The sequence below is a fragment of the Bombus flavifrons genome, chromosome 5, assembly GCF_040668555.2.
Source record: "Bombus flavifrons isolate JBK064 chromosome 5, iyBomFlav1_principal, whole genome shotgun sequence".
Taxonomy (NCBI): Eukaryota; Metazoa; Arthropoda; class Insecta; order Hymenoptera; family Apidae; genus Bombus; species Bombus flavifrons.
Window position 1 is genome coordinate 10,040,628 of NC_138446.1, and position 25,481 is coordinate 10,066,108.

Below are 25,481 nucleotides of genomic sequence, written 5' to 3' on the forward strand. Positions count from 1 at the left end.
TCTTTTTTGCTTAAATTAGATCGTGTATCGGTGTTCTTCGACATTATCACTTCGAGCGATGGAAATATTATTTATGATAACGTATATCTATGTACATAAAATAGGTACGTGAATGGTTCTAGCGAAAAACAAGCATTTTCTTTGCAAGACTCACGGCTAAGGCGTGGTAAACACATGAAGCAGCGATCGGTGTTCTGTCAGAAATTGCTCGACCGATTACTTCTAATTAATTTCTAATTAACCGAGCCTAATAAACTCGGTGATAAACTTGTTATCAGGCTATAGTTAACATACCACGTTATTGAATAATATATTGTTGCAATTTATACAAATTTACTTGCTGTCGCCACCTTGTTACGTGCTTTTGTAAATATATTAATTATTCCGTTGAATTAATTAGCCTACCGATGCAAAGGGCTCTGCTAACTTTAACAACAATTTTAACTTAAAAAGTTCCACTATCTGTAAAAACTTTGCCGATTTTAAATTGATTTTATGTCGCCGTCAATTTGCGAAACAAATATGAACCTAATCAGAGTCTTTGAAATTTCTTCTCAATGTATCATCCTCATATGACGTAATTGCAATATAATTTGTCCATATTTTCTTTTATTTAAATTCTTGATTAAATTGACACGTCGCCTGAAATTATATACATGCAGAGTGTCTGGCAAGTTTATAAATCATTTTTATGCAACGCGAAGAAGATAGCGGTGACTTTCTATGTTAACTGTTATGTCGATTGACTTCGAACGAGACGTATTTTGAAACGTTTTTTCCTTAATTTAATAGGCGATAGTGACAAGAAAAAATGTTTTTTTTAGTTCTCTTACTCTATTTTCTATATTTTACGTATAGTCTGTTCCAAAGATAACGACTCTGTCTGCTCTATAATTTAGATTGTTAGCTCCGAGAAAGAACATTTGCACAATTGTGTAGACTGAGAAGTTTATTAAAATATTCACATTACACATAGCCTTGTTCGTCGAAATAATGAGAAGAACCATTAGCAAATTATCGATACAAGAATTATTATGTCGTTTGAAACACCGAGGCCGTAAAACACCCATATGCCTAAGAAAAGAGAAAATCATTGTCGACTATAGCGATCGCTCTAATTCTGAAAAATGTTACCTAGAAATGTTTCTATAAATAAATCTTGCACACGCTTTTGGAACAGACTACGTACGTATCAAAAGTGCAATACATGGACATTGTTATTTAATGGAAGCTTCTAGTTCGCAATTTAAAAATCATCGATTTAGAGAAAAAAGAACACATATTATCGAGTAACACGTATAGTTTAAAATATTTTCCGAATTCGTACGTGTAAATATTTCGAGCGATTTAATTCGAAACGAATACAGTGAACCGCGTGTTTCGCGTTCGTAAAATACGAGACAACGTAAGAACGCGATAGACAAAGCAATTTCTTCGTTTCAACATTGATTGTTTGAACCTTTGTAACAAATGTCCACGACGTTCATTAGGTCAGATGATATACATGGATAACTGGAAGATGATGATGTATCTTGGTACGCCCGTTATGCCAGATTTGAATTCCCTGATCGCAACGGGTCTCTACATTAATGATCTATCGATGCATGACTTTAGCAGGTATCAGTGCATTTCTTTATTACTTCTGCCTTCCTAAGTTGTCCTAATGTACATGTTGTTTCATTTAAATTCGGAGAAAATTTTATCGAGGTATCGTTACGTATCATTTTTTTTTTTTTTGTTATAATCTGCGTACGAGCAATCTATCATACCAATAAATTGACATGGATATTATCGATATTATTTAACTTACGTCGCTAAATTTCTATGGTAGATGTATAAAGCGACGTCTCTTTATTTTGTGTATTCTTATTTGGTGTACGATAATTTCATGGTCGGGTTCACTGGATCATTGGGTTGATTGTTCAGCCGTTGTTGATGCAATCTGTAATTTACTTGTTGCTTACACATCTATTTATATGCTTTTGTAGTATCGTTACATTCTCACTTTTATTTGTTAAATTTGTATTACCTATTTTCTTCTTTATTTATCTATTTTTCTTCTTTCTAAATTAAATTTTTATTTACCTATTACCGCTTATTAATTATGCTTGTTACGGGCGAAAGCCTAACGCAACAAGAATAACAATAAAAGGGAAAAAGAAAAAGTAAGAGGATTAACTAGTGATTAAAAGTAAAATAATTTAACGTTATTAAAAGGACGTAGATTATTATTTTTCTAAGGTTGAGAAATATATTAAAACAATGAACATATTATGCAAATTGGAAACATAAAAGATAATCTAGCAGACAAGTATTATAGTTTATTCCAGTACTATAGAGTACTTCAATTTTTTCAAATTCCACAAAAATTGCAGCATCCAGAGAGGAATATTAAACAAATTTTTGGAAGTCTTTCTCATAATTACGATACCAATAGTGAGAATCGATTAAAAAGAAATCACAGATGAATGTTGGTCCTTAATGGGTTAAATGTAAAATTTTAGAAAGCTTCTATTTTTCTTTTTATTTATTAAGCCCCAGAATGTTACTATTTCAGTCGTTGTTCTTAAGAAAAGGAGCGATTAACTTTTCACGATTCTTAAGAAACGGCGCTTTTCCAATTAACGTCGACTGAGAGACGAGTTTCGTACGCGATATCCATAGAGATTTATCAGCACGATACATTGTTATACGCAATTCTAATTATAGTTACTTTTAGATTTCAAATTTTCACGATGGCGAGACGTCGTGATATTGGTTTCTCGGCAGCACTCGCACTTGCACTTTGTACTTGTACTTGCACTTGCACTTTGTACTTGCACTTGCACTTGCACTTTGTACTTGCTCTTGCACTTGCACTTGCACTTGCACTTTGTACCTGCACTTTGCACTTGCACTTGCACTTGCACTTGCACTTTGTACTTGCACTTGCATTTGCATTTGCATTTGCACTTGCACTTGCACTTTGTACTTGCACTTGCATTTGCACTTGCATTTGCACTTGCACTTGCACTTTGTACTTGCATTTGCACTTGCACTTGCACTTGCATTTGCACTTGCATTTGCATTTGCACTTGCACTTGCATGTGCACTTGCACTTGCACTTGCACTTGCACTTGCACTTGCATTCGCATTTGCACCTGCACTTGCATTTGCACTTGCATTTGCACTTGCACTTGCATTTGCACTTGCACTTGCATTTTCACTTTGTACTTGCACTTGGACTTGCACTTGCATTTTCACTTTGTACTTGCACTTGGACTTGCACTTGCACTTGCACTTGCACTTGCATTTGCACTTTGTACTTGCACTTGCATTTGCACTTGCATTTGCACTTGCATTTGCACTTGCATTTGCACTTGGACTTGCACTTGCACTTGCACTTGCACTTGCACTTGCATTTGCACTTTGTACTTGCACTTGCATTTGCACTTGCATTTGCACTTGCATTTGCACTTGCACTTGCACTTTGTACTTGCGGTTGCACTTGCACTTGCACTTGCATTTGCATTTTGCGTTTACCTTTTGCGCAAACGTTTCGTACACATTGCAGTCTACTTCTTGAGAGCAGAGCTGAAAATGCGGGTGCGAAGTGCAAATGCAAAGTGCAAGTGCGAGTGTAAATGTGAAGTGCGAGTGCAAATGTGAAGCGCAAGTGCAAATACAAAGTGCGAGTGCGAGTGCAACAGTTACACGATTGCTGCGAAAAACCAGTATCACGATGATTATGATAAAACAGATTGTATAGAAAGAAAGCACGTGACCCTTTTGTTATAGAGATCTGATGCTTGCTGGCACTCAACAATCGGTGGAACTGAAGTTAGCTTTAGACCAGGAGCAATTGAAAAGCAAAAAGCTAGAGGAGTCTATGAGAAAGTTGGACGAGGAGATGAAACGCACGGACGAATTGCTGTATCAGATGATACCGAAACAGGTGGCAGATCGTTTGAGAAACGGCGAGAGTCCGATAGACACGTGCGAGGTAAGAGCAATGGTTTAAAACGAATCTTCGTTGCCTGTTATACGCTAATAAATCGTCTATCATCCATCGAATACCGATACTACGAAAGTATTTTTCTTTGTCATAAAGCAACCAGTTTCTCGTCATCGTCGATGTTACAAATTTTAGAATTCGAACGTCTTTATAGATTTCGCGAATCACATTTTTCATTGCTAACTTTATAAATCGATGCAAGATGATTCGATGTACGAACGTACACGACAGTTTCAAATCTTCTAACATTTTAGCGTATTATTTTAGAAATTGTTTCTCGTTTAAAGTTATCGGTAATTATTTTCCAAATTATTTCATTGAAACAGAAATTTTGCAATAACGCGTACAGGTAAAAGTTGTTCGGAACACCGACCTTGACAACGTATTCCAAAGTGGTTGAAATCGATCAGATCGCCCCCTTTGTAAATAATTACGAAATTATTGATTGCTACGTTTACCGAAATTACGTACCGTATCCTCTCGTTACGACTACCATTTACATTTGGATGTCGAAGAAGAGTAATCATCTCTGACCGTGATTGATTAACACGTTTCACTATCATGACTATTTCAGATGTTCGACAGCGTTTCAATTTTATTCTCGGACGTAGTGACATTTACAGAGATCTGCAGCAGAATCACACCGATGGAGGTGGTGTCCATGTTGAACGCGATGTACTCCCTTTTCGACACGTTAACAGAACGGAACCGGGTGTATAAGGTATTCTTAGGTAGTAAGAGTTAGACATTTATTCGTCCTCAAAATCATTCTCTTGCTTTATTCGACAACGCGACGCACAATCATTAAAAGAAACCGCGCGTCTTTTTCAAAATTCCTTCTGAATCTTGCTGCGTTCCTCTCCGTCATCCTCGATGCGGTTCTACTCTTCTAACGTTAGAACGTTAAAAAAAAAAAAAAAAATACCACCATACGTAACATTCGAGGTATTAAATATTTCAGCGGATTACGTACGAAGAAATTATCGTCGAATATTCAGTCACACCAATTAGTAACGATTTAATTAATTATTTCGTCGGAATATCGGGAACGTTGTATTCCTAGCGAAAGAAGAGGAGATGGAAAATTTGTAGAAACTTGAGAACCAGCATGGTTAGTTTGCTTTAACCCTTTCGCTTCGAGCGCCGCTTATAGGCGACACCCGCGAGATGATCTGTGACCACGCGATGACTCCTGGGTCTGACACCCCACATATCCGACATCCAAATGATGCATATATGATACAAGTGCTATCTGTAGTCAATAATATATTTTTTCGTTATCGGCAGAACATTTTCTGTTGATTTTATTGACATATTTTATTAACCACTTCTTAAAGTTACTCGTTGTTGAAACAGCATCAAAACTTTTCACACAATATATTTCAAACATCCAAACGATCGTATAATGTTTCATGCTAAAAAATATATTAAATCCATTGACAGTGAAACGATATTTCATATACGGTTCTTACAAGAATTATTGTTATTTTAAGACTTAGGAAAACGTATATACAGCAAACACGCACACTGTGCGTATCTGTGGCGCGTGTTTCCGTTCAGTGATAGTACTTAGGTGGAATGGACTGCCGAGGCGAAAGGGTCAAACGTTCGTTTCCACGTATATCGATAGTTCTTTTCATCCAAGGTATCGAATATTTCACGTATATTTGATGACAATCCTTGCAATTTGTTCCGCTAGGTCGAAACTATCGGCGACGCCTACATGGTGGTATCTGGTGCACCAGTGAAGGAGAACGATCACGCAGATCGTGTGTGTGATATGGCGCTCGATATGGTTGAAGCGATAACGGATCTCAAAGACCGATCCACAGGTAAATTTCCGCGGCAGGTAACTTAATTATATTTTGAATAAAATTTTGTTCGCGTTAAGAAGATCGATATATTTCGCGAAATGTTCTGAAAAATTGATTTATGTACAGATACCAGGTATATTGAATTCCATTTGAAAAAGAAAAGATACGTTTCACGCTCACCGTGTATATCGTTGCTAGTAAAAACGACATTATAGAAATATTATTAGTTATTTATATAAATTAATATTTGCTCCTACGATCTGTTCTTTCCATCCCCATAGCGTGACTCACCCTGTATAGGATTAAACGATTCTGCCACTTACAAATTCTTTCTTCGGTTTCAAATAAGCAGAACAACGAGTCTACTCCTCCTCCGCCCATGCTTTTGCCTCCTAACACGTCCATAATGCGCAAATACTGTGAATATTTACTCTTGAGCCAAGAGGAAATGTTAAAGGACGCTTAGCACTGTATATACGCAATAGTAAACGTATTTTTGCGAATATTTCGAAGACTTGTTCATTAATTTTATTAAAAATGGTTCGTTAGAAGAATCTCACTATTATATTTATATGTCGAGTTATCATTAAGGTTAGAGGCGTGTAACGAATCTTCATTTGGATTAGCCATTGTTGTTATAGAATATGGATGTTATTTATTGGTACAAATATGATTAGTGGCGATTAGATACTCGAGATGCGAATGACAATGATCTTAGGTTCAATAACGAATCCACGGTCAACAGGGTAGAAAATGTGTTTTCTTCCAAAGTTTTAAGTTAAACCGAACTTACTGGTCCACAATTCAAGTGTAACTCAACTTGCTAGTCCACAGTACAAATAGAACTCAACTAACTTGTCCACAATACAAGTAGAACTCAACTTACTTGTTCACAGTACAAGTAGAACTCAACTAACTTGTCCACAGTACAAATAGAACTCAACTAACTTATTCACAGTACAAGTAGAACTCAACTAACTTGTCCACAGTACAAATAGAACTCAACTAACTTGTCCACAATACAAGTAGAACTCAACTTACTTGTCCACAGTACAAGTAGAACTCAACTAACTTGTCCACAGTACAAGTAGAACTCAACTAACTTGTCCACAGTACAAGTAGAACTCAACTAACTTGTCCACAGTACAAATAGAACTCAACTAACTTGTCCACAATACAAGTAGAACTCAACTTACTTGTCCACAGTACAAGTAGAACTCAACTAACTTGTCCACAGTACAAGTAGAACTCAACTTACTTGTCCACAGTACAAGTAGAACTCAACTTACTTGTCCACAGTACAAGTAGAACTCAACTAACTTGTCCACAGTACAAGTAGAACTCAACTAACTTGTCCACAGTACAAGTAGAACTCAACTTACTTGTCCACAGTACAAGTAGAACTGAACTAACTCTCTTTGTCCAAGTCGAACTGCACTTATGTACTGTACCCCTCGGGTCAACTATATTTTTAAGGAGTGCTATACAATTACTCCATAACTCTGTTAGGTAAAAACGTCCACCCCGTGACCGTGGTTACGTTCAGCGATCCGTTGTGTCATTTCGAGTCCAAGCCTATTATCATAAATCTCGGGTACACATAATCGGATTAAATTATAAACAACTATTTCTAAGTTTTATTATTTAGGTACAGCTATAATGAAAAGTCTAGACTAAAGTATTGGGAGTCTTCCTAAAAATTCCAAAAGAAAGGCTCCGATATCCTTTCATCCTCGACATATATTAGGTTGTCCCAAAAGTTAATTTCGCTTTAGAAGGAAATAGCAGGCGCACAACATTTTCCAATAACAACAAAATGGATCGTAATTCAATAAAATGATATAAAGCGAAAACCGTTGCGTGTCTATTACTTGCTTACGAAACGAAAGAAACTTTTGGGACAACCTAATGTACAAGGAAAAAATGATTCAAAACGACGATATCGACGACATACTTTAAAGTCGTTGAAATCACACGTGACTCCTTCATCCTGCGTATTCATCTCCTCTCTTCTTTTCCTTTCTTTTTTTTCTAGTGATTATAACACTCTTGTAATTTCCTACTTCAGGTCTTCATCTTCAAATACGAGTCGGTATCCATAGCGGTGCTGTGGTGGCCGGTATAGTCGGCTTGAAAATGCCACGATATTGTTTGTTCGGCGATTCGGTGAACACGGCATCTCGTATGGAGGCAACTAGCCAGGCAATGCAAATACACATATCAGAATCCACGCGAGAACTATTGTCACCGTCGTATAAAGTTAAAGAACGAGGGGAGATAGAAGTGAAGGGTAAAGGTATGAAATTAGCATTATGAGATTTAATTCGATGCTAAATATTGACTTGGCAACTAAGTGATTGCGAATTTTCCCATTAAGTGGTATTGACAAAATCCGCAATCACTTAGTTGCCAATCCAATATCAGAAATATCATCGAGATCCAACGAAATGGTTGAAAAAGGTGGCATCGAAACGACTCCAAACGTGCAGATTACAGAATATCGCGTGTATTTCAGGTACGATGAAGACTTACTGGTTAGAAAAAAGGGAGCATAGATCGTCATCGACGAAAGGAATTACCATTCAAGAACCGACACAGTGGAACACGAGAAACACCGAGAAGAGAGTATCCGCAGGGACGCCGGCTGCTTTCACGGCAGCCACCATGTACGAAAATCAAAATTGCTTGGACACGTTGTCTAGGAGAGGTTCGAATATTGTCTCGCCAACGCCTGCAGATTCGACGTTCATCCCTGAAGAAAGAAGAATTTACTCGCCTATCACGTTCCAAGACGTTGCTCGTCGATCAGTGGCAAATTCACCGACGAAGAACGCCGATTCGAAAGGTAACTAAAATTCCGAAACGATAGATCATTTACTCGTAAACACGATTACGCTGTAGGATGCTAGAAAGAGCGCGAAGAGTCTGAAATTTCGATGGCTTGTAATTTACAAAAGCTACCCATTGGCAGATGTAAGAAGATACTCGGTAAAGATAGAACCGAGTGTTAAATTTACAGTTTCGCACGATATTTTTGTATTTTTACATTCTACCGTTCGAGTTTCGTATTTCACGCTTCCGTCTGGGTTTCCATGTTTTCGAAGTTTAGGCGATGCGAGAAGTTTAGGTGGTAAAAGCACAGAGAACGAGGAACACGAGACGCGCGTTCTAAGCTCGAGTTTCAGTTGAGACGTTAACTCGGTGGTTGAAAGTAGAGCCAGGAGGCGGAGGACAGTGAAAGATAAATGAAAGGGAAAGATAGAACAAGAAATTAATTAGAACGTTGTATTTGTACAAAGCAACGACCCAAAATACACGGCAGAGTTTCGGGCCAGACGTAATTATACGTTTACGTGTGCTTATACGTATCAGCTTGTCTACGTCTTATCGAGAGATTCTCCGACGAATCGAATAATTCGAAATCTAAATTTGTCGTCGAAATGGTTACGCGGTGATTCGCCGATCTCAACAAGCTCCTTTTTCTTTTTTTAATGCAAGCTAAATGTGGTAGCTTTCACAGCACGACCCTAAGCATGATATTTAATATTTAAATAATTATCTGCTATAATGATACTTAATGATTAAATGCCACTAAAGACACCTTGCAAGAAAAACCGAACGAACTCTTCGGCCAACTCGATAGAATTAGGCCATCGGAAGGTCATTATTCATTATAGTGATCCTTACCAGTGAAACATTAATAATCTCTCCCTCAAAACCTGTCTGCTTTCAGAATGCAGGTCGAACTCGATGGGTGCGGTGATGACCAGGAACTCGGAGATATTCAGCTGCCTTCTGAGCGACACCGAGGAACACTTCAGACAGCACAGGGACAGTTTATCGCCTCGCGCGGAGAACCGATCGGCCGGGATACACCCGAAACCAGAGCTGAACGTGACGAGCTCGAGTTCGTCGTCGGAGGAGTCTCGCGACGACAGAGCTGCGTCTGCCGATTCCGACGTCTCGAAGCGACAGAAGAGCAAAGAGAATTACACCACGTTCCATAGCGATCTCAGCAACTCGCAGTCGTTGACGCACCAGGATCAGTGTTGTCCTGGTTTCACGATGTCGAAGAGCGGCAAAACGCGCCATCAGAACAACGGATGCTGCATCGCCTAGTAGGACAAGCTGAGAGTCTGTCCATCGATTTGCCTTCTCGACGAGTTGACCTCGTTGTTTCGACGGTGCGTACACCGAGCGTGATCGAACTCATGGTTGCGAGTATACAGAGTGTCCCACGCAACTGGGACAAGCTACAGCTCTGAAACGGTGAAAGATAGAAAGGAAAATTCGTTGGACGAAATCAATCGAGGACGATGGTAATTAATCGCTTCGAATATTCCGAAATTACCTGTTTAGAGTAGCAGGATCGTTCAGAGACTGACGACCCAAGTAGTTTTGACACGACCACCATACAAATGCATTCTGAAAAGATTCTTTGAGCGCAACTTTGGTACGTGTACTTAGGCGTTTCTCGCGATATCAGTTCGATTCGAACGATTACGACGTACACTTTCGTCGCGAGTTCACCCGACCATCGACTCGCGCCGTTTGTTTGAATCATCGTTTCCTGCGTAGCGTTCTCCACTCGAGAACTTTTTCAATTTCGCAAAAGGTATCGCGTGTCCGCTTTCACACGTCTGTTGAGATTTTCTGTAACGAAAAATGGGCGGCCATCGAGTTCTCGCATCTTCATGATCTTATCGTTGTTCGAAGAAACAGGAACGATCTTAAGATTACATTAAGGAAAAGCGAAACTCTCTTCTATCTTTTAACGTGTCAGAACGACAGCTTGTCCAAGTTGCGTGGGACACTTGGTATATCGTTCATTTTTCATTGGTCGAGCACTGACACCCTTAGGACGATTTGGAACCCGCTTATATTTCGCTGATGGTCGCTTTTATATTTTGATCGCGGGATTAGCGTCGCAGAGGTTGCGTCAGTCGTTGGAAACTGTCGTTTGAAATATTTTCGTTTATCGAATTCGAGAGAGATAAATTTCGACGTTTCGCTGGAATTGCAGTGTTAGCTTTGTGACGGCGACGAGTGACACACGCTACTATCAAAGTGTGAACTCCGATAAAGCTACACTATCGCCAGCATAAGTTTAAGACACTTTCGGTGTGAGAGGAAATTGCGCCATTTGACGCAAATTCGATGTTTCTAGTTGTTCTACTATAAATCTATCGTTTCATTCACCGTACGTATAATATACAAATATCATATTGTACATTATCGTTCAAAATATGAAATCGTTAGGTAATCCCATGAAAAGTAAAAATCTGTAAGAAAGCTTTACGTGCGGAATTTTATTCGAGCAAGAGATACCACAGCATTGATTTCGAATTAATATGTCTATTATGTTTCGAGTTAATCGAAATAATAAATGAAATTGATAGACGATTCGCTGTATATGTAAAATACAAGTTGAGCAAGTGATTTCAAGTTGTCTGATAATGTACGTAAAACGATACCGAAGAGAGAGAGAGAGAGAGAGAGAGAGAGAGAGAGAGAGAGAGAGTATAGTAAGGCAAGCTGAATAATTCCATTTTTTAAAAAATGCCTTAACGTTTCTGTTAAAATGCACGTTCGTCGATTAATTTGTCGAGAATCGAACGATGGATGGTTCTTCAGACGCAATGTTGGAATTTTTGAATTTATGTACAGATACGTAGACATAAATTTAGAATTCTAAGCGCTGTTGTTTTAATAAAGTATTTATTATAGATACGTTACAGACATAAGAAGGATAAGCATAGTAACGTTTAGATAGTAGTTTAAATTATTGAATTTTTTAATGTTACGAGGAACGAAAAATGTAACATCAATGACGAAAAGAAAAGATCTCAATCAACAACAAAAAGAAAAAAAAAAAAAGAAAAAGGGTAGAGATTTATTATCATTACCTTCCTTTTAATCGACATTCTATCGATTATAAATAATAGAAATATCGTGTCTATAAATGTTATTAAATAATTAGACTGCGGATATTTAAGCAACTTCGTATCTTTGTAAATAATTAAAACGAAACCTAGATAGTTTGTCTTATCTACTAAATATATTAACAAACGATAAAATACTTTGAATATTTTGCATATACAGGGTGGTTGGTAACTGGTGGTACAAGCGGAAAGGGGGTGATTCTACGTGAAAAAAGAAGTCGAAAATATAGAATAAAAATTTTTCGTTTGAGGCTTTGTTTTCGAGAAAATCGATTTTGAATTTTCGCTCGGTACGCCTGCGGTATGTTATAACGGATCTCACTGTAGATCGTTGTCTCGATGGAAAAATTAAAAAAAAAAATTAAAAAAACGATTTTTATTCTATATTTTCAATTTCTTTTTTCGCGTAGAATCACCCCCTTTCCGCTTGTACCACCAGTTACCAACCACTCTGTATATTCGCGTATATTCATTCTGTGTATTTTTGCATTCTCAAATTTCCCCAAAAATGTATAAAAATCTGCGGTCTATTTACGATATATGTATACTGACTCACGATAGTATTAGAATACTTACGATTTTAGAACAATTTTATGTGCATATTGTATATTAAACATTTTGAAACTTTGTTAGTACTATAATGAAAGGTATTTGATAATGAAAATTCATTAGTACTACGTTACTTGTCACGATTGTATTGGTAAAATATGAAATCAGTCTGAATATGAATATAAAAATTGCAAAACACTTATTGCAAATGCGTTAATAAAAAATTAATATACAGTTACAAATAGCCATCCGAAGGATATGATAATAATAATAATTGTTAATATTCAGGTTTAATAATGTAACGCTTAACTGACTGTTTTTAAATACTTTTGTCATCTCTACGAAATATAAATACAGGGTTTGTTCGACTAACACGTAAAATCGGGCAGGACGCGATTCTTTGCGGAAAAATAAGGAAAAAGTATGGAATAAAATTTCTCGGATCAGTTTTCGAGAATATCGAATTTGAAAATTTATCGAGTACACTCGAACGTGGCTGATTCGGAATTGGACAGGGTTAAACTATCAACGAGAAGTTATTCTACGCGTGAAAATAAATCAGAAACGTAGAATGATAATTTCCCATTTAAAATTTTATTTTCAAGAAAATAGGATGAATTTTCAAACTTATTTTTCTCGCAAACGAAGAGTCTCACGAACAAATGTTACTCTCACACGTACAACGACTATCCGCCGATTATTTATTCCTATCCAGCCCAATCAGTGAAATTGGCCACGTTCGATTATACTTGATAAATTTTCGAACCAGATTTTCTCTAATCATTAAAAGCTTAAGCCAAGAATAAACAAATTTTACTTCATAGTCTTTTCTCATCTTTCCACGAACGATCGCGTCGTGTCGGCTTCTGCGTGTCGTTGGATCGCGTCCTGCTCACGTGTTCGCGTTAAATGCCCCGTAGTTCTATGTACAGACATCTTCAGATTGATTTGAAACGTTATCAATGTAATCACGGTAATCGAGTTTCGTAACAGTGGCAACAACAAATTTCAAAATGTTTTCTCGTATAACGCACGCAATACATTGTCGGCGAGTAGTCGAATAGTTTTCGCGACTCGGTGCACGAATAACGTTGTTTGCTGTACGTATAACGCGTATTTAATATTTCAAACGACAGTTTGCAGCGATTTGGCCAGCGCACGAAAAGGGAACAAGCGAGAAACGTAGCACTTGGTTTTAGCGGAAATTTGAAAGTGGACCGTGTGCGTTGTCGATGGAAACCGACGTTCTGCAATTCTCAACGATTGCAATTCAAAAGTGTCTTAAATGAAATTTATATATAGTATATTCTTGTCACGTAAGTTAATATCGATACTCGTATCGTACATTTTAAATCGAATAAGAAGCAGAAACTCACCAAGAACTTAGGTTTCTTTTAATACTCGTCGCGTGTGACTCTTCCAGTTTCTTTGCCACATACTCCTTTCATATCCGATTGTAATCTCTGTTTTCGCGAAGATGGTTCGTCGCGTCGATAGCTTTAAATCTATTAAACGGAGGTGACGTTTATCACCGATTGATCGACGAAATACGATAAGATGAGATGTAACGAAGTGAACGAAAAATTGATCAGATTAGCGAACGAATTAGCGGAGATGTAGTCTCTTTTCTTCTTCTTTTGATAATTAATTTTAAGCCTTGTCTGTGAAGAATATCGTTTGAAATGTTTGCCTGCATTAATTGATTAATTAATCTTGATCTCAAGCGTTAATTCGTTACGATGATATTATAAAGTTAGAATTATTTTCTCTTATAACTTGCACCTGACCTTATAAATTACGCTAAAGTCTGATAGATTCGTTTACATTTAATTCGTGTAATAAATTCATTTCGTAACAATTCGATTGGCACGTAATCAACAGAAGATCACGAGGTTAATCGGTGTTTTCTTTTACAGTGATCTGTTGAATTTTCATTGGGTTTATTTAATGAGAAATATCATGCTGTAAGAGAGTAACACAAATAATAAATACGTTAAGTATTTTCAATATAATTATGGATGTATCTCTTAATATTTATGCTGTATTTTATAAAAACATATTCAAGAACGAACTTCTATAAATTTAATATCGTCCCCTTAACCGAAAATTAATTTTCTTCGATCGCATATTTGTTGGCTGTCAACGAACGTTGCTCGATAAATTCGATAAAAGAATAGCAATCGTGTTACGTTTACAAAACGATACGTACGACTTTACAGCGAATCTAAAGAATTATAGCAGATACGTAAAGAAATAATTTTGAAATAATGAAAGATCAAAAGACTAAATATGTATAGCTAACAACATATTTTGTTTTTTAAAACGAAGATAACGAGCGTTACGAAGTCGTTGTGTATTTTCAAACTGTTCAATTTTAAATCTACGACCGAAGAATTGTATACAAAAAAAAAACTTATTCTGTTTCTTAAAATAAAAATGACGAATATATATAAGAACTTGTTATATATGTAATTTTCAAATTTGCAATTGTTTCTTAATAGCGTTACTTGTAATAGCGTAATTACTCGCAATATTATTATTTCGTCTCATCGTACGTATTACGAAATATGAAAAAGATCGTGTTATTAAATTATCGCTGTACGAATAATTTTCTGAATATCGTTGCTTGTTCCGGATTTTAATGCGACTGAAAATTGTTAATCTTTACGATTATAGAAATATCGAGAATAAAAATTTATACTGCGCGATACTTACCACCTTCCACCAAGGGATTTTATATTCATTTTAAAACGCATCTCTGTTCGTTTCTTGAAATAAAAAATAAAGAATCGAGTAACATCACGTGCACATTCGCAATACCGTTTTATTCTGTATTATTATTCATATTTTATTTCAGAATCCAGCGTAATATTCACGTTGGATGGCCGACAAAAATAAATTAAAATAAACGAAATATCTCGACTATAAATGTTTGAATATAAATACGTTTAAAAAGTTTTCTCGCAAATAAAATTGCCAAAAAGATACGACTATTTGCTATTTACAACTTGAAATAATATTTTACCAGGTATGTAAATATGAAACCGGAATTTGCCTATACATGGCCCTAGCTGATAATGTAGTTATCACTAAACTGCGTCATTGATGCCAAAAGTCTTTGTTGACATCTCACGAACATTTTCGACTCGGAACAATACAAGTTTCAGGCAACAGCATAGTTTGTAATAGCGTTGAACATGTCAAATTTTGTGCCTGGAAACTACGATTTGCGGACAGCATTGATTTTCTGTTACCATTTGAAGAAAACTGCTGAAGAATCGCATCGAATGCTTGTCGAAGCTTACGGTGAGCATGCTCTTGGTAAATCACAGTGCTTTGAGTGGTTTAAAAAATTCAGAAGTGGCAATTTTGACGCGAGGAACGAAGAACGTGGAAGACCACCGAATAAGACCACCGAGCTGTTAAAACCTGACGAAACCGTTAATACCGAGCGCTACCGACAACAAATGATCGATTTGAATCAAGCTTTGCGTGAAAAACGACCAGAATATCAAAAAAGGCAACACAAAGCAATTTTGCTTCATGATAATGCACCATCGCATACAGCAAAACCGGTCAAGGAAACGATCGAAGCGTTCAGTTGGGAAATATTTTCGCACGCGGCTTACTCACCAGACTTGGCTCCGTCCGATTACTATTTATTTGCATCGATGGGACACGCACTTTCCGACCAGCACTTCGCTTCTTACGAAAATGTACGAAAATGGCTCGATGACTGGTTTGCCTCAAAAGCGCGACAGTTTTCTTGGCGTGGCATCCATCAATTGGCAGACAGGTGGGAGAAATGTATAGCTAGCGACGGGCAATACTTCGAATAAAATATTTTTAATCATTTTCATACAATAAACGTGTATTTTCTATACAAAAATTCCGGTTTCATATTTACATGCCTGGTACACACCTGTGACCAATACTGGCAAACAAGAACTGTACCGCAAGTTAGATGTCCATTAATTAGCAATCGATGCTGTATCCTTTAATTATAAATCGAAACTGGCATGTAACTTCGCAGAATGTCTCACTTCATTTTACGTATTTTCCAGATTGCGTGTTCCAGCATGAATAGTCGATTTGAAAACGCCATTTCGGTCGTAGATTTCTCATTCGCCTTTGATTCTTTATGCAGAAATAATAGATTCTCGGAAGAATTTAATTAACGCAATTCAGTCTTTCAATTGAACAAATCGTCAACCGTGGTTTCACCTATTGCTTGCAATCGTTCGCGTGACAGATTGAACGAATCAATTTCGTGTAGTTGTTCCTTGAATATCGACTATGAAACGGAATATCTAATGACTGTAATCGTCCCCGTTGAACGGATCTTCAATGTTCTACAATTGATAGGTCTGGCTAAACTTCATAGGCCAGTCTTTGGGAAGTAGTCGTGGAAAACACATTGAAACATCGAACATCTCGGCATGGATAGTACTCAATATGAGTACTTGAAACTCAATAAGTACCTTCTATTTACGATCGGCATCTGGCCGTATCAAACTACTCTGCAAAGGAGTTTGGTTGTAATCTTTTTCATTCCCATCATTGTTGCTCAAGTGATCCTACAGGTATTGATGCACATTGTGAAACAAATATATTCCACCTCACAGTCAGATATCGGAATTGATTTATAAATATCTATATCTGCAGAGCTATTCTGTCCATTGCAACGAACCTCGAATTATTCGCACCTCGACTTATTCCGCCGATTAATTACGTTACTCAGTGTATACTCTGCTGTTCGCTAAAACCTCGCGAAACAAATATCAATGTATCGAAATAACTGCGCGTATTTTGATTTTCGTTCTGCTGTCAAATATAGTCTTACAAACGTTATATTTTAAATATTTTCGACATCCGATCGTCTTCGTGCTTTGACAGTGTAATAAAGCGGCGAATGATTCAATGAACGATTTAAAAAATAACATTTTCATCTACAAGATTTCCTGCATTTTTGCATACGTTACTTGGTCGATTTTCCACGGTGGTCATTGGTGACCGGAGAGCTCGAACTTCTTACAATTGTAAAAATTGTATGAAAATTGACAGTTAGGGCATTTTGATTATAACCGATAAATAGAAGATACTTTGAAATAAAAAGTGCCCCATCGAGCAATTAAACATTTTTATTAGAACGTCAATAAAAAACAGAATGAGAACAATTTTTGCATCTAACGGTGCACTGTGTTTGCATCCATATCTTTGAGGAGTAATCTACGAATATTATTATAAACACAGCTTAGAAAATAATCGTAAATGCTGCTTTATAATCGTATAATTGAAGTTAGAAGTGTGCACATACCTTACTATTATACATAGAATGAGCAAATACTGTTTACTAATATCTTCTACACGTTTCACCAATATACAGGGTGGTTGGTAATTGGTGGTACAAGCGGAAAGGGGGTGATTCTACGCGAAAAAAGAAGTCGAAAATATAGAATAAACATTTTTTTTTTTTTTTAAACTTTTCCATCGAGACAACGATCTACAGTGAGATCCGTTATAACGTACCGCACGCGTACCGAACGAAAATTCAAAGTCGATTTTCTCGAAAACAAAGCCTCAAACGAAAAATTTTTATTCTATATTTCCGACTTCTTTTTTCACGTAGAATCACCCCCTTTCCGCTTGTACCACCAGTTACCAACCACCCTGTATTCTGCGCGTTTTGCTTACGACGAAATAACGAATGCGAATGGTTTGTTGAAATAAACGAAGCCTTGTTACAATATGTCGCTATCAACTGTTACCAAGGTGCCACGGTGGTCACCGGTGACCACCAATAAGATAAATGGTCCATTGGGAAGAACGTTGTCTTATATGATCAATTTATTATTATTTTGCCATTGTATGTTTTGAATAATAAAAATACTCTCGTGGAGTTCTAAGCGAAGTGTTGATAGTTGTTTTGCATGTAACGATGCTTGAAAATTAGTACAAGTTGAGATTCGCGTAATTATTTCCATGTTATTTTACTTTGATGTACCCTGTATAGTCTGATGTGAATGTAATAGTCTTGTGTTACGTAATAGTCGTTATTATATGCTATATGTATATTATTAGGAAATTTTCATTTCTCCTCTCGTGGAACGTTTTACCGAAATATTTTAATTTTATTGGAATTTGTATGGATTTCCTTCTTTTAGGGTGGCGGTATGATAACTGCCATAACTGCCAACGACATAGACTCGTTACTGGAAGGTTTCGCGCCTTTTATGATCAGTTTGATGTGCCTCGCAAAGTATATCAATTTCTTTTACAATTTCAAACAGGTAAGTTTGCCGCGTCTCTCGTGTCGAAGTTAACGTTAACGTTCACGCGCAATTACACAGATGAGACGTTTGCTGGACATTATGCGAGAAGACTGGGAAATTTACAAAAAGCTGAGAAACGAGTACGATCTTCTTTGTGAACAATACGCGATAGGAAAGAAAATTACTATCAGTTTTGTAGGTAAGGCGACCTTGCAACTTGCGATACAGCGTTTAAAAGTGATTAATACTGTGAGTATCTCATACGTATTAACCTTCTAATAACATTTATATTAGTAAAATATACGATACAATATATTAATAACATTTACGTCATGTATCCTTAACGTAGATCAATTGTAAGAAAATTTGAATGTTCTAGAATCCTGAGAATATTTTATCCATTTCACTCTCAAGCTATTACTTTATCGTTCAAACATATCTATGTATTTATTATCTTTTGCTTTTTGGCTTTAGTTTTCCAAACTCTATGTCCACTTATTCTGATCTTACTCTTTAGCGAACGCTATACAGGGTGGTTGGTAACTGGTGGTACAAGCGGAAAGGGGGTGATTCTACGCGAAAAAAGAAGCTGAAAATATAGAATAAAAATTTTTCGTTAAGGCTTTGTTTTCGAGAAAATCGATTTTGAATTTTCGCTCGGTACGCGTGCACTTTATCACGTCTTCTTATAACGGATCTCACTGTAGATCATTGTCTCGATGGAAAAATTTAAAAAAAAAAAAAAAAGATTTTTATTCTATATTTTCGATTTCTTTTTTCGCGTAGAATCACCCCCTTTCCGCTCGTACCACTAGTTACCAATGACCCTGTATAAACTCTGTTCAAACTTTTGATAGATAAATTTTTATATCGCAAGCATTTTCGAAGATTCTCAAGATATTCGACAACGCGTGTTAAAATTCTTCCGGAATTACTAGATCGAGCGGAAGATTTTATACCGAGTTGCTATTATTATTAAAATATTCTAAATCGATCTAGAACTTTCAACAATTTGCACTACATGCAGTAAACTAGCATAATTAATATCAACAAATTGAAATCGCACGATACGTGTGTTGTCGATTATATCGAAGATTAATGCAAATGCCAGTTAAAACGATCTTTATTTCTTAAAAAAAAAAAAAAAAAAAAATGGGCAAAATTCGATAAGCAGTGGAATTTGTTATCTTTGTCTCGCGTCGCTCGAAATTCAGATTTCTTTTAACGAAAATAAATATCAGAAATGCGTTTTACGAAATTTACGAGCGTCCAAGGAAGTAAGAAAATTGGAGAAATAAGAGAAAAATGAAATGATTAATTCGTTACGTTGACCACAGCTTTCTTATTCGGATTAATAACACCGTTTGCGGCGATGCCATTGCTGCTGAATGCAGCTGACGCTTTAGGACTCTGCAATATATCCGACGACCGACCGTTGGCGTTTCGTGTTGAACATTTCGTCGACGTGGACAAATACTACTTTCCTCTTTTGGTTCACTCGTACATCGGTACTTTGGCGTACACCACAATTGTTTTGGCTATCAACTCGATAATAGCTGTCTATGTTCTACACGAGAGTGGACTTTGCGAAGTTTTAAGGTAACCGTATTGACTGTATCGATAGAAATTTCCGTCGAAACTTTCGATCGATCTCCGTGCAGTTTCGTTGTCCTTTGTCACGTAAATTTCATGAAAATTTTGCTGTTAATACGACTACGAATAGAGCGAAAAATTGACAAAGATTGCGATATTTATTTTGATGTGAAATATGGAAAAGTAAGGTGAAATTGAAAAATAAGAGTAAGTACGATCTGCGAAAAATTGTTGGAAAGTAAGAAACAATTAATGAAAGTCGTTGAAAAGTAAGAATAAATATTTATCAAGCAATCAATATCTTTTATGAAGCTTTTAAAATCTTAGCAAAAGTTTCTTCGAGTGGTAAAGTGTGTACGATATTTGTGCAGGCAAAAAGTGCATACGTTTTTATATTTTTGATAAATTCCTCAGATTGATCTATGGATACTGGAAAGGTTAATAACTATTTAATGAACAATTCTAAATTTCTGAAATTAATTTCCTCCAAAAGCATCGAATATCGAAAGTTTCTACATTGTGACTCGATGTTACAAGAGGCGATCAATTAACACGAAATATTATTGAATATACGTTTTTAACGTTAGCCGATTTAAAAACGAGATTTCAACGTTTAATACGTTAATTGATTTCTCTTAAGTGCAATCTTCGTTAATCGAAAATTTCGAGATCTTTTCCATACTTTCTCAAACGATTACGATAAGCTACGAACTCCTGCGAAATTTGTGTTTTTATCATAATTTAGAACGTTTAGAATTCTTCAAATTGTCACGCGCAATTAAATAAACTAACTAAATGAATAAACTAATAAACTAATTAAATAAAGCTAACGAGAGACATTGTCTACGATAAAATCTCATATTTTTAATAAGAATCGAAAGGGCGCTCTACGAAGCTGGTAAAAATATTTTGAAAAATGCTATTGCAATTGATTTAGCAGTCAGCTCCATTTGTCGTTTATTAACTTTCTTTTATGACAAGTAAGTTACAAAGGTTTATTTTGTACAGTGAGTGCGTGTTGCCACGTTTTAATCGAATATTATTTTTTCACGAAGAGGAGCTCTATGCGTTCGTTCAAAAATATTCTAATAGATAAAGCGATAAAAATTCGCAAAAATAGATGCAACTCCCAAAGATCTTTATCCATTTATTGTATGTTCGACTTTAAAGCTGCAAAGATGCACAGAACGTACGTAAGATGGAAAAATCTACGAAATATAGCACTTGTTGTGATATTTATAGCAAATAAAACGATCTTCTCTTTCTCCTCTAATCGTAGTCATGAAAATATTAAATTACACAGTCTGCAGATCGTCGATGGCATTGTTTAAAATATTTTTGCCAACATTGTACACTCTTGCAGATACTCTTTCAATTTTTATCGTACGATTAATGCAATTAACGTTCCTTATAAGAAGATAAACGAAGAATTCTATTAATCGTCAAATTGTTAATCGTGAAATCGTAATTGTTTAGATTCAAGCTAGAAAACTTCGTAAGCTGCAAAAATGCAAAGAACGTACGAAATATCCAAAGTATATCACTTGTTATGATATTTATAGCAAATAAAACGATCTTCTCTTTCTCCTCTAATCGTAGTCATGAAAATATTAAATTACACAGTCTGCAGATCGTCGATGGCATTGTTCAAAATATTTTTGCCAACATTGTACACTTTTGCAAATACTCTTTCAATTTTTATCGTACGATAAATGCAATTAACGTTCCTTATAAGAAGATAAACGAAGAATTCTATTAATCGTCAAATTGTTAATCGTGAAATCGTAATTGTTTAGATTCAAGCTAGAAAACTTCGTAAGCTGCAAAAATGCAAAGAACGTACGAAATATCCAAAGTATAGCACTTGTTATGATATTTATAGCAAATAAAACGATCTTCTCTTTCTCCTCTAATCGTAGTCATGAAAATATAAAATTACACAGATCGTCGATGGCATTGTTTAAAATATTTTTGCCAACATTGTACACTCTTGCAGATACTCTTTCAATTTTTATCGTACGATTAATGCAATTAACGTTCCTTATAAGAAGATAAACGAAGAACTCTTTTAATCGTGTAATCGTAATTGTTTAGATTCAAGCTAGAAAACTTCGTGGAAAGCGACGTGATGGACGTGAAACTGCATGCCAATAAACGCGATGATAAATGGTATGAAAATGCCAGGGACTGCGTAATACTGCACAAACACATAATCGAGTCAGTATTATTAATCGTCTCAGATTGTTCTCTATTCGCGTTCTTTGTCACGTTTCTCTTCGTTTCTAAGTGTTTCCAATGAAATAAAAATATCGATCTTTACATCTCTCCTTCGTTAATCAAGATTCGCTAATATACTCGAGGACGCAAATACAACGTCTTACTTGCTTCAGATAGGATTCAACATGATTTGCGTAAGCTTCACACAGTTCCAGGTCGGTTTCCAATTCGGATCAAGTTCATTTTATCGTTTGTCAGCAACACGATATACACGTTAATTGTTTGTCATTGCGATTAGGCGGTAATAAACATACAAGAAAACGCAGCCTTGGCTTTTAGATATATCTCGGTGACGATTTCCTTGCTATGCGATCTTTTATTCGTAAGCTGGCCAGGACAACAGCTGTCGGACTCCACCGAACGTATATTCGAATTTACGTAAGGATTTTTCTTTAACCTTTTCTGTCCATCGACTTTCTTCTAACGAATGAAAAGCGCTGAGGAAGGATCTGCGTTGATTAAACGCAGAGTGTCTTATAGTTTGGCAGAGATGCAAATTTTGTCGCTACGTTATACGAGTAAAATGAAGAATAAAAATGTTGTACGAAAGTACTTGGAATTTAAGGTTTTAGTAAAAAATTGTAATAGAAATATGAAATACGAAGACAACGATACTTTGGCTATAATTTCTGCGATATTTTCGCTCTGATTTCACGTTATGTTAGATTTTGATGCGCAGCTAATATTAGAAAAATTAAAAGTGCAACTTTCGATGAGAACATTCCGCTATCTCGTGTTACGTTGGAAAACTTGTTAATTATGTATATCTTATGCACTGTTTAAATATGATTGAACAAATGACGATAGTTTATCTTATTCGTGTGCTTTTTAATATCTTCGATATGAAAGAATATAAGAGAGACGGATAAATAAATTATTTAATCGTGGTAGATTGCATGGAAATTTTAACTACAGATAGTATATAAACAAATTAGAAAATTATTCTTTCGTGGTATATAAATTTTAATAGCAGGACTTTTATAATCCTGCAAATTTCTTTCCTTTCTCAGTGGTAAATTTCATGTTATTTAAGGGGCTGTCCTGAATTAGAACGTTCTAAAACAGCGTCTTTTTGTGATTTTTTTTAGAAGGGAAAGAAAGAAATGAAGTTATTGAATTTTGAGGTATGGTTTTATATATATTTAACGAATACAAAAAAATTTTTTTAAAGTAAAAAGAGAAATTGTAACGGATTTCTAAGCCTATTTCATGGACTGCAGTTTTCAATCGGCGTGAAAGATCCACCTCGTAATTATTGACCGAAAGAAAAAACCAAAAAAGGATTAAATTATTATGTATTTTTCTTCTCGATGAACTAAAAAAAAAAGGGCAGAAAATACTGTGAAATTAAAAATTTTGGCGGGTTTAGAAAAAATGTGTTTTATAAAAAGAAACAATAAACGTTAAGGTGCTACAACAATTATTTAAATAAACTTTTTGACGAACTTTTTTACTTCATCGAGAAGAAAAATATACAATAATTTAATCCTTTTTTGATTTTTTCTTTCGGTCAAGAATTACGAGGTGGATCTTTCCCGCCGATTGAAAACTGCAGCCCATGAAATAGGCTCAGAAATCTGTTACAATTTTTTATTTTACTTTAAAAAAAATTTGTTTGTATTCGTTAAATATATATAAAACCTTATCTCACAATTCCTCCCCTTTTAAAAAAAATCACAAAAAGACGCTGTTTTAGAACATTCTAATTCAAGACACCCCCTTAATAGAGTTTCATGTACCTAGTAGTCAAGTAGCTGATTCTAGTATTACTTAATAAATAGATTGGTGAAGTAAAGTAGACGACAAATCAAATTATGTAGATTAAAGTAAAAATTGTAGATTACAAATTAAAGATTCAAAGGAACGTACATATTTTCAGAACAAACGGCAAATGGTATCTATCATCGATTAATTGCAGGAAGCTTTTAATGATGATGCTATCAAAAAGCATAACGCCTCTGAAATTAACAGCCTACAAATTCTACACTTTAAATTTAGAGAGTTTCAGTGCGGTAAGATTTATTTTCTACATTGATCATTCTCTAAATCGTCATGAAGTCGTTCTCAAGTTTAATGATCAATCAGGTCCATATCATCATCATGATCATAAATATCAAATTTTACACATATATCGATATTGACAATTAATTAACGTTAATCGAAGGATCACGTAAACCATTGTTCACTTAATTAACATTCATTTAAGAAAATCTCGTAGTTCATTTTTATTTCTACAATCAAACTTTCGTTTCACTGCTCCATCAAAAACATCCATTTTCACTGCTGCTACTTTATCAAATATTATTATTGTATGTATTGTACATATGTGTAATATTATTATCTTCAGACACGAAGCAGGTAATTAAATTATTTACTACGTTTTTATTATCTTTCACGTTTTAAGGTTGCACGAACATCATTTTCTTACACCATGGTTTTATGCTCCGTTCAATAATTATCAACCAATGAACGATGATTATTGACGATTACTTGCAAAGAAGAAAGAGAGTTTATAAAAACAATGTAAGCGTCTGTTACCATGAAAGAAGCGTAGGTATCGTCAGGGTGATTGAACTATGTACTTGAAATAAAAAATAGTCTAATTGTTACTCTTTCGATTTTCCTTTAATTGCTATTTTTTTTTTTTACTCATTTAACTAAACATTATGTTTTCAGCTTAATCCTATTTTTCTTCGATTATTTTTTTAAAATACTATTTAATACTATTTAATTTTTTTACAATTTTTAGATACTACGCGAATGTAGATATATTGGATTGGCAACTAAGTGATTGCGGATTTTGTCATTAGGTGGTATTGACAACAACCGCAATCATTTAGTTGCCAACCAAATACGTAGTTGATCGATTAATTCCGCCTAAGATCTTGCAATCTTTGTATAATTTTTCAACATACGTTTATCACCTAATTTCGTACTTTCTTCACGCTCTGACGAACAAACGTCAGAATATTAAGGGTTACCATAGTTCTCCTTGCCATCACCGATTCCACTATACGTCCACGCACATGTTGCCCTTTGG

At 35.6% G+C, this 25,481-nt stretch overlaps 3 protein-coding genes across 5 annotated transcripts in view; 2 read left to right on the top strand and 1 right to left on the bottom strand.

Moving 5' to 3' along the window:
* Nucleotides 1–11,901, top strand: part of Gyc88E (Guanylyl cyclase at 88E) — a 39,384-nt gene extending 27,483 nt beyond the window's left edge. For all 3 annotated transcript variants that reach the window (XM_069113747.1, XM_069113746.1, XM_069113748.1), the window contains exons 7-13: nt 1,491–1,617; nt 3,778–3,982; nt 4,569–4,715; nt 5,694–5,826; nt 7,877–8,104; nt 8,324–8,653; nt 9,542–11,901. In XM_069113747.1, the coding sequence (XP_068969848.1) occupies nt 1,491–1,617; nt 3,778–3,982; nt 4,569–4,715; nt 5,694–5,826; nt 7,877–8,104; nt 8,324–8,653; nt 9,542–9,927 (1,556 nt within the window). In that variant the 3' untranslated portion in view covers nt 9,928–11,901. The remainder of the gene's footprint in view (nt 1–1,490; nt 1,618–3,777; nt 3,983–4,568; nt 4,716–5,693; nt 5,827–7,876; nt 8,105–8,323; nt 8,654–9,541) is intronic.
* LOC138179764 (glycine, alanine and asparagine-rich protein-like) lies at nt 2,731–3,511 on the bottom strand. The gene is made up of 2 exons (XM_069112890.1): nt 3,214–3,511; nt 2,731–3,140 (listed from the first exon to the last, which is right to left on the bottom strand). The coding sequence occupies exons 1-2, from the start codon at nt 3,509–3,511 to the stop codon at nt 2,731–2,733; spliced, it is 708 nt and encodes a 235-aa protein (XP_068968991.1).
* Nucleotides 11,902–16,707: 4,806 nt separating the features above from the next.
* LOC138180106 (odorant receptor 13a) lies at nt 16,708–24,984 on the top strand. Its single transcript, XM_069113589.1, has 9 exons — nt 16,708–16,882; nt 18,464–18,589; nt 18,650–18,770; nt 19,909–20,170; nt 22,259–22,381; nt 22,506–22,596; nt 22,680–22,819; nt 24,321–24,453; nt 24,846–24,984. Exons 1-9 carry the CDS (start codon nt 16,739–16,741, stop codon nt 24,894–24,896), a joined length of 1,191 nt encoding a protein of 396 aa, XP_068969690.1. The 5' UTR covers nt 16,708–16,738; the 3' UTR covers nt 24,897–24,984.
* The last annotated feature ends 497 nt before the right edge of the window (nt 24,985–25,481 follow it).

Bases quoted from the DNA above. Each gene is read 5' to 3' on its own strand.
- LOC138179764 (XM_069112890.1), bottom strand. From the start codon at position 3,511: ATGCAAATGCAAGTGCAAGTGCAAGTGCAACCGCAAGTACAAAGTGCA. The intron at 3,141-3,213 runs GTACAAAGTGAA...ATGCAAGTGCAG, and splicing joins AAGTGCAAGTCCAAGTGCAA to GTGCAAATGCGAATGCAAGT.
- LOC138180106 (XM_069113589.1), top strand. From the start codon at position 16,739: ATGGATAGTACTCAATATGAGTACTTGAAACTCAATAAGTACCTTCTA. The intron at 22,820-24,320 runs GTAAGGATTTTT...ACATATTTTCAG, and splicing joins GAACGTATATTCGAATTTAC to AACAAACGGCAAATGGTATC. The intron at 24,454-24,845 runs GTAAGATTTATT...TCACGTTTTAAG, and splicing joins ATTTAGAGAGTTTCAGTGCG to GTTGCACGAACATCATTTTC.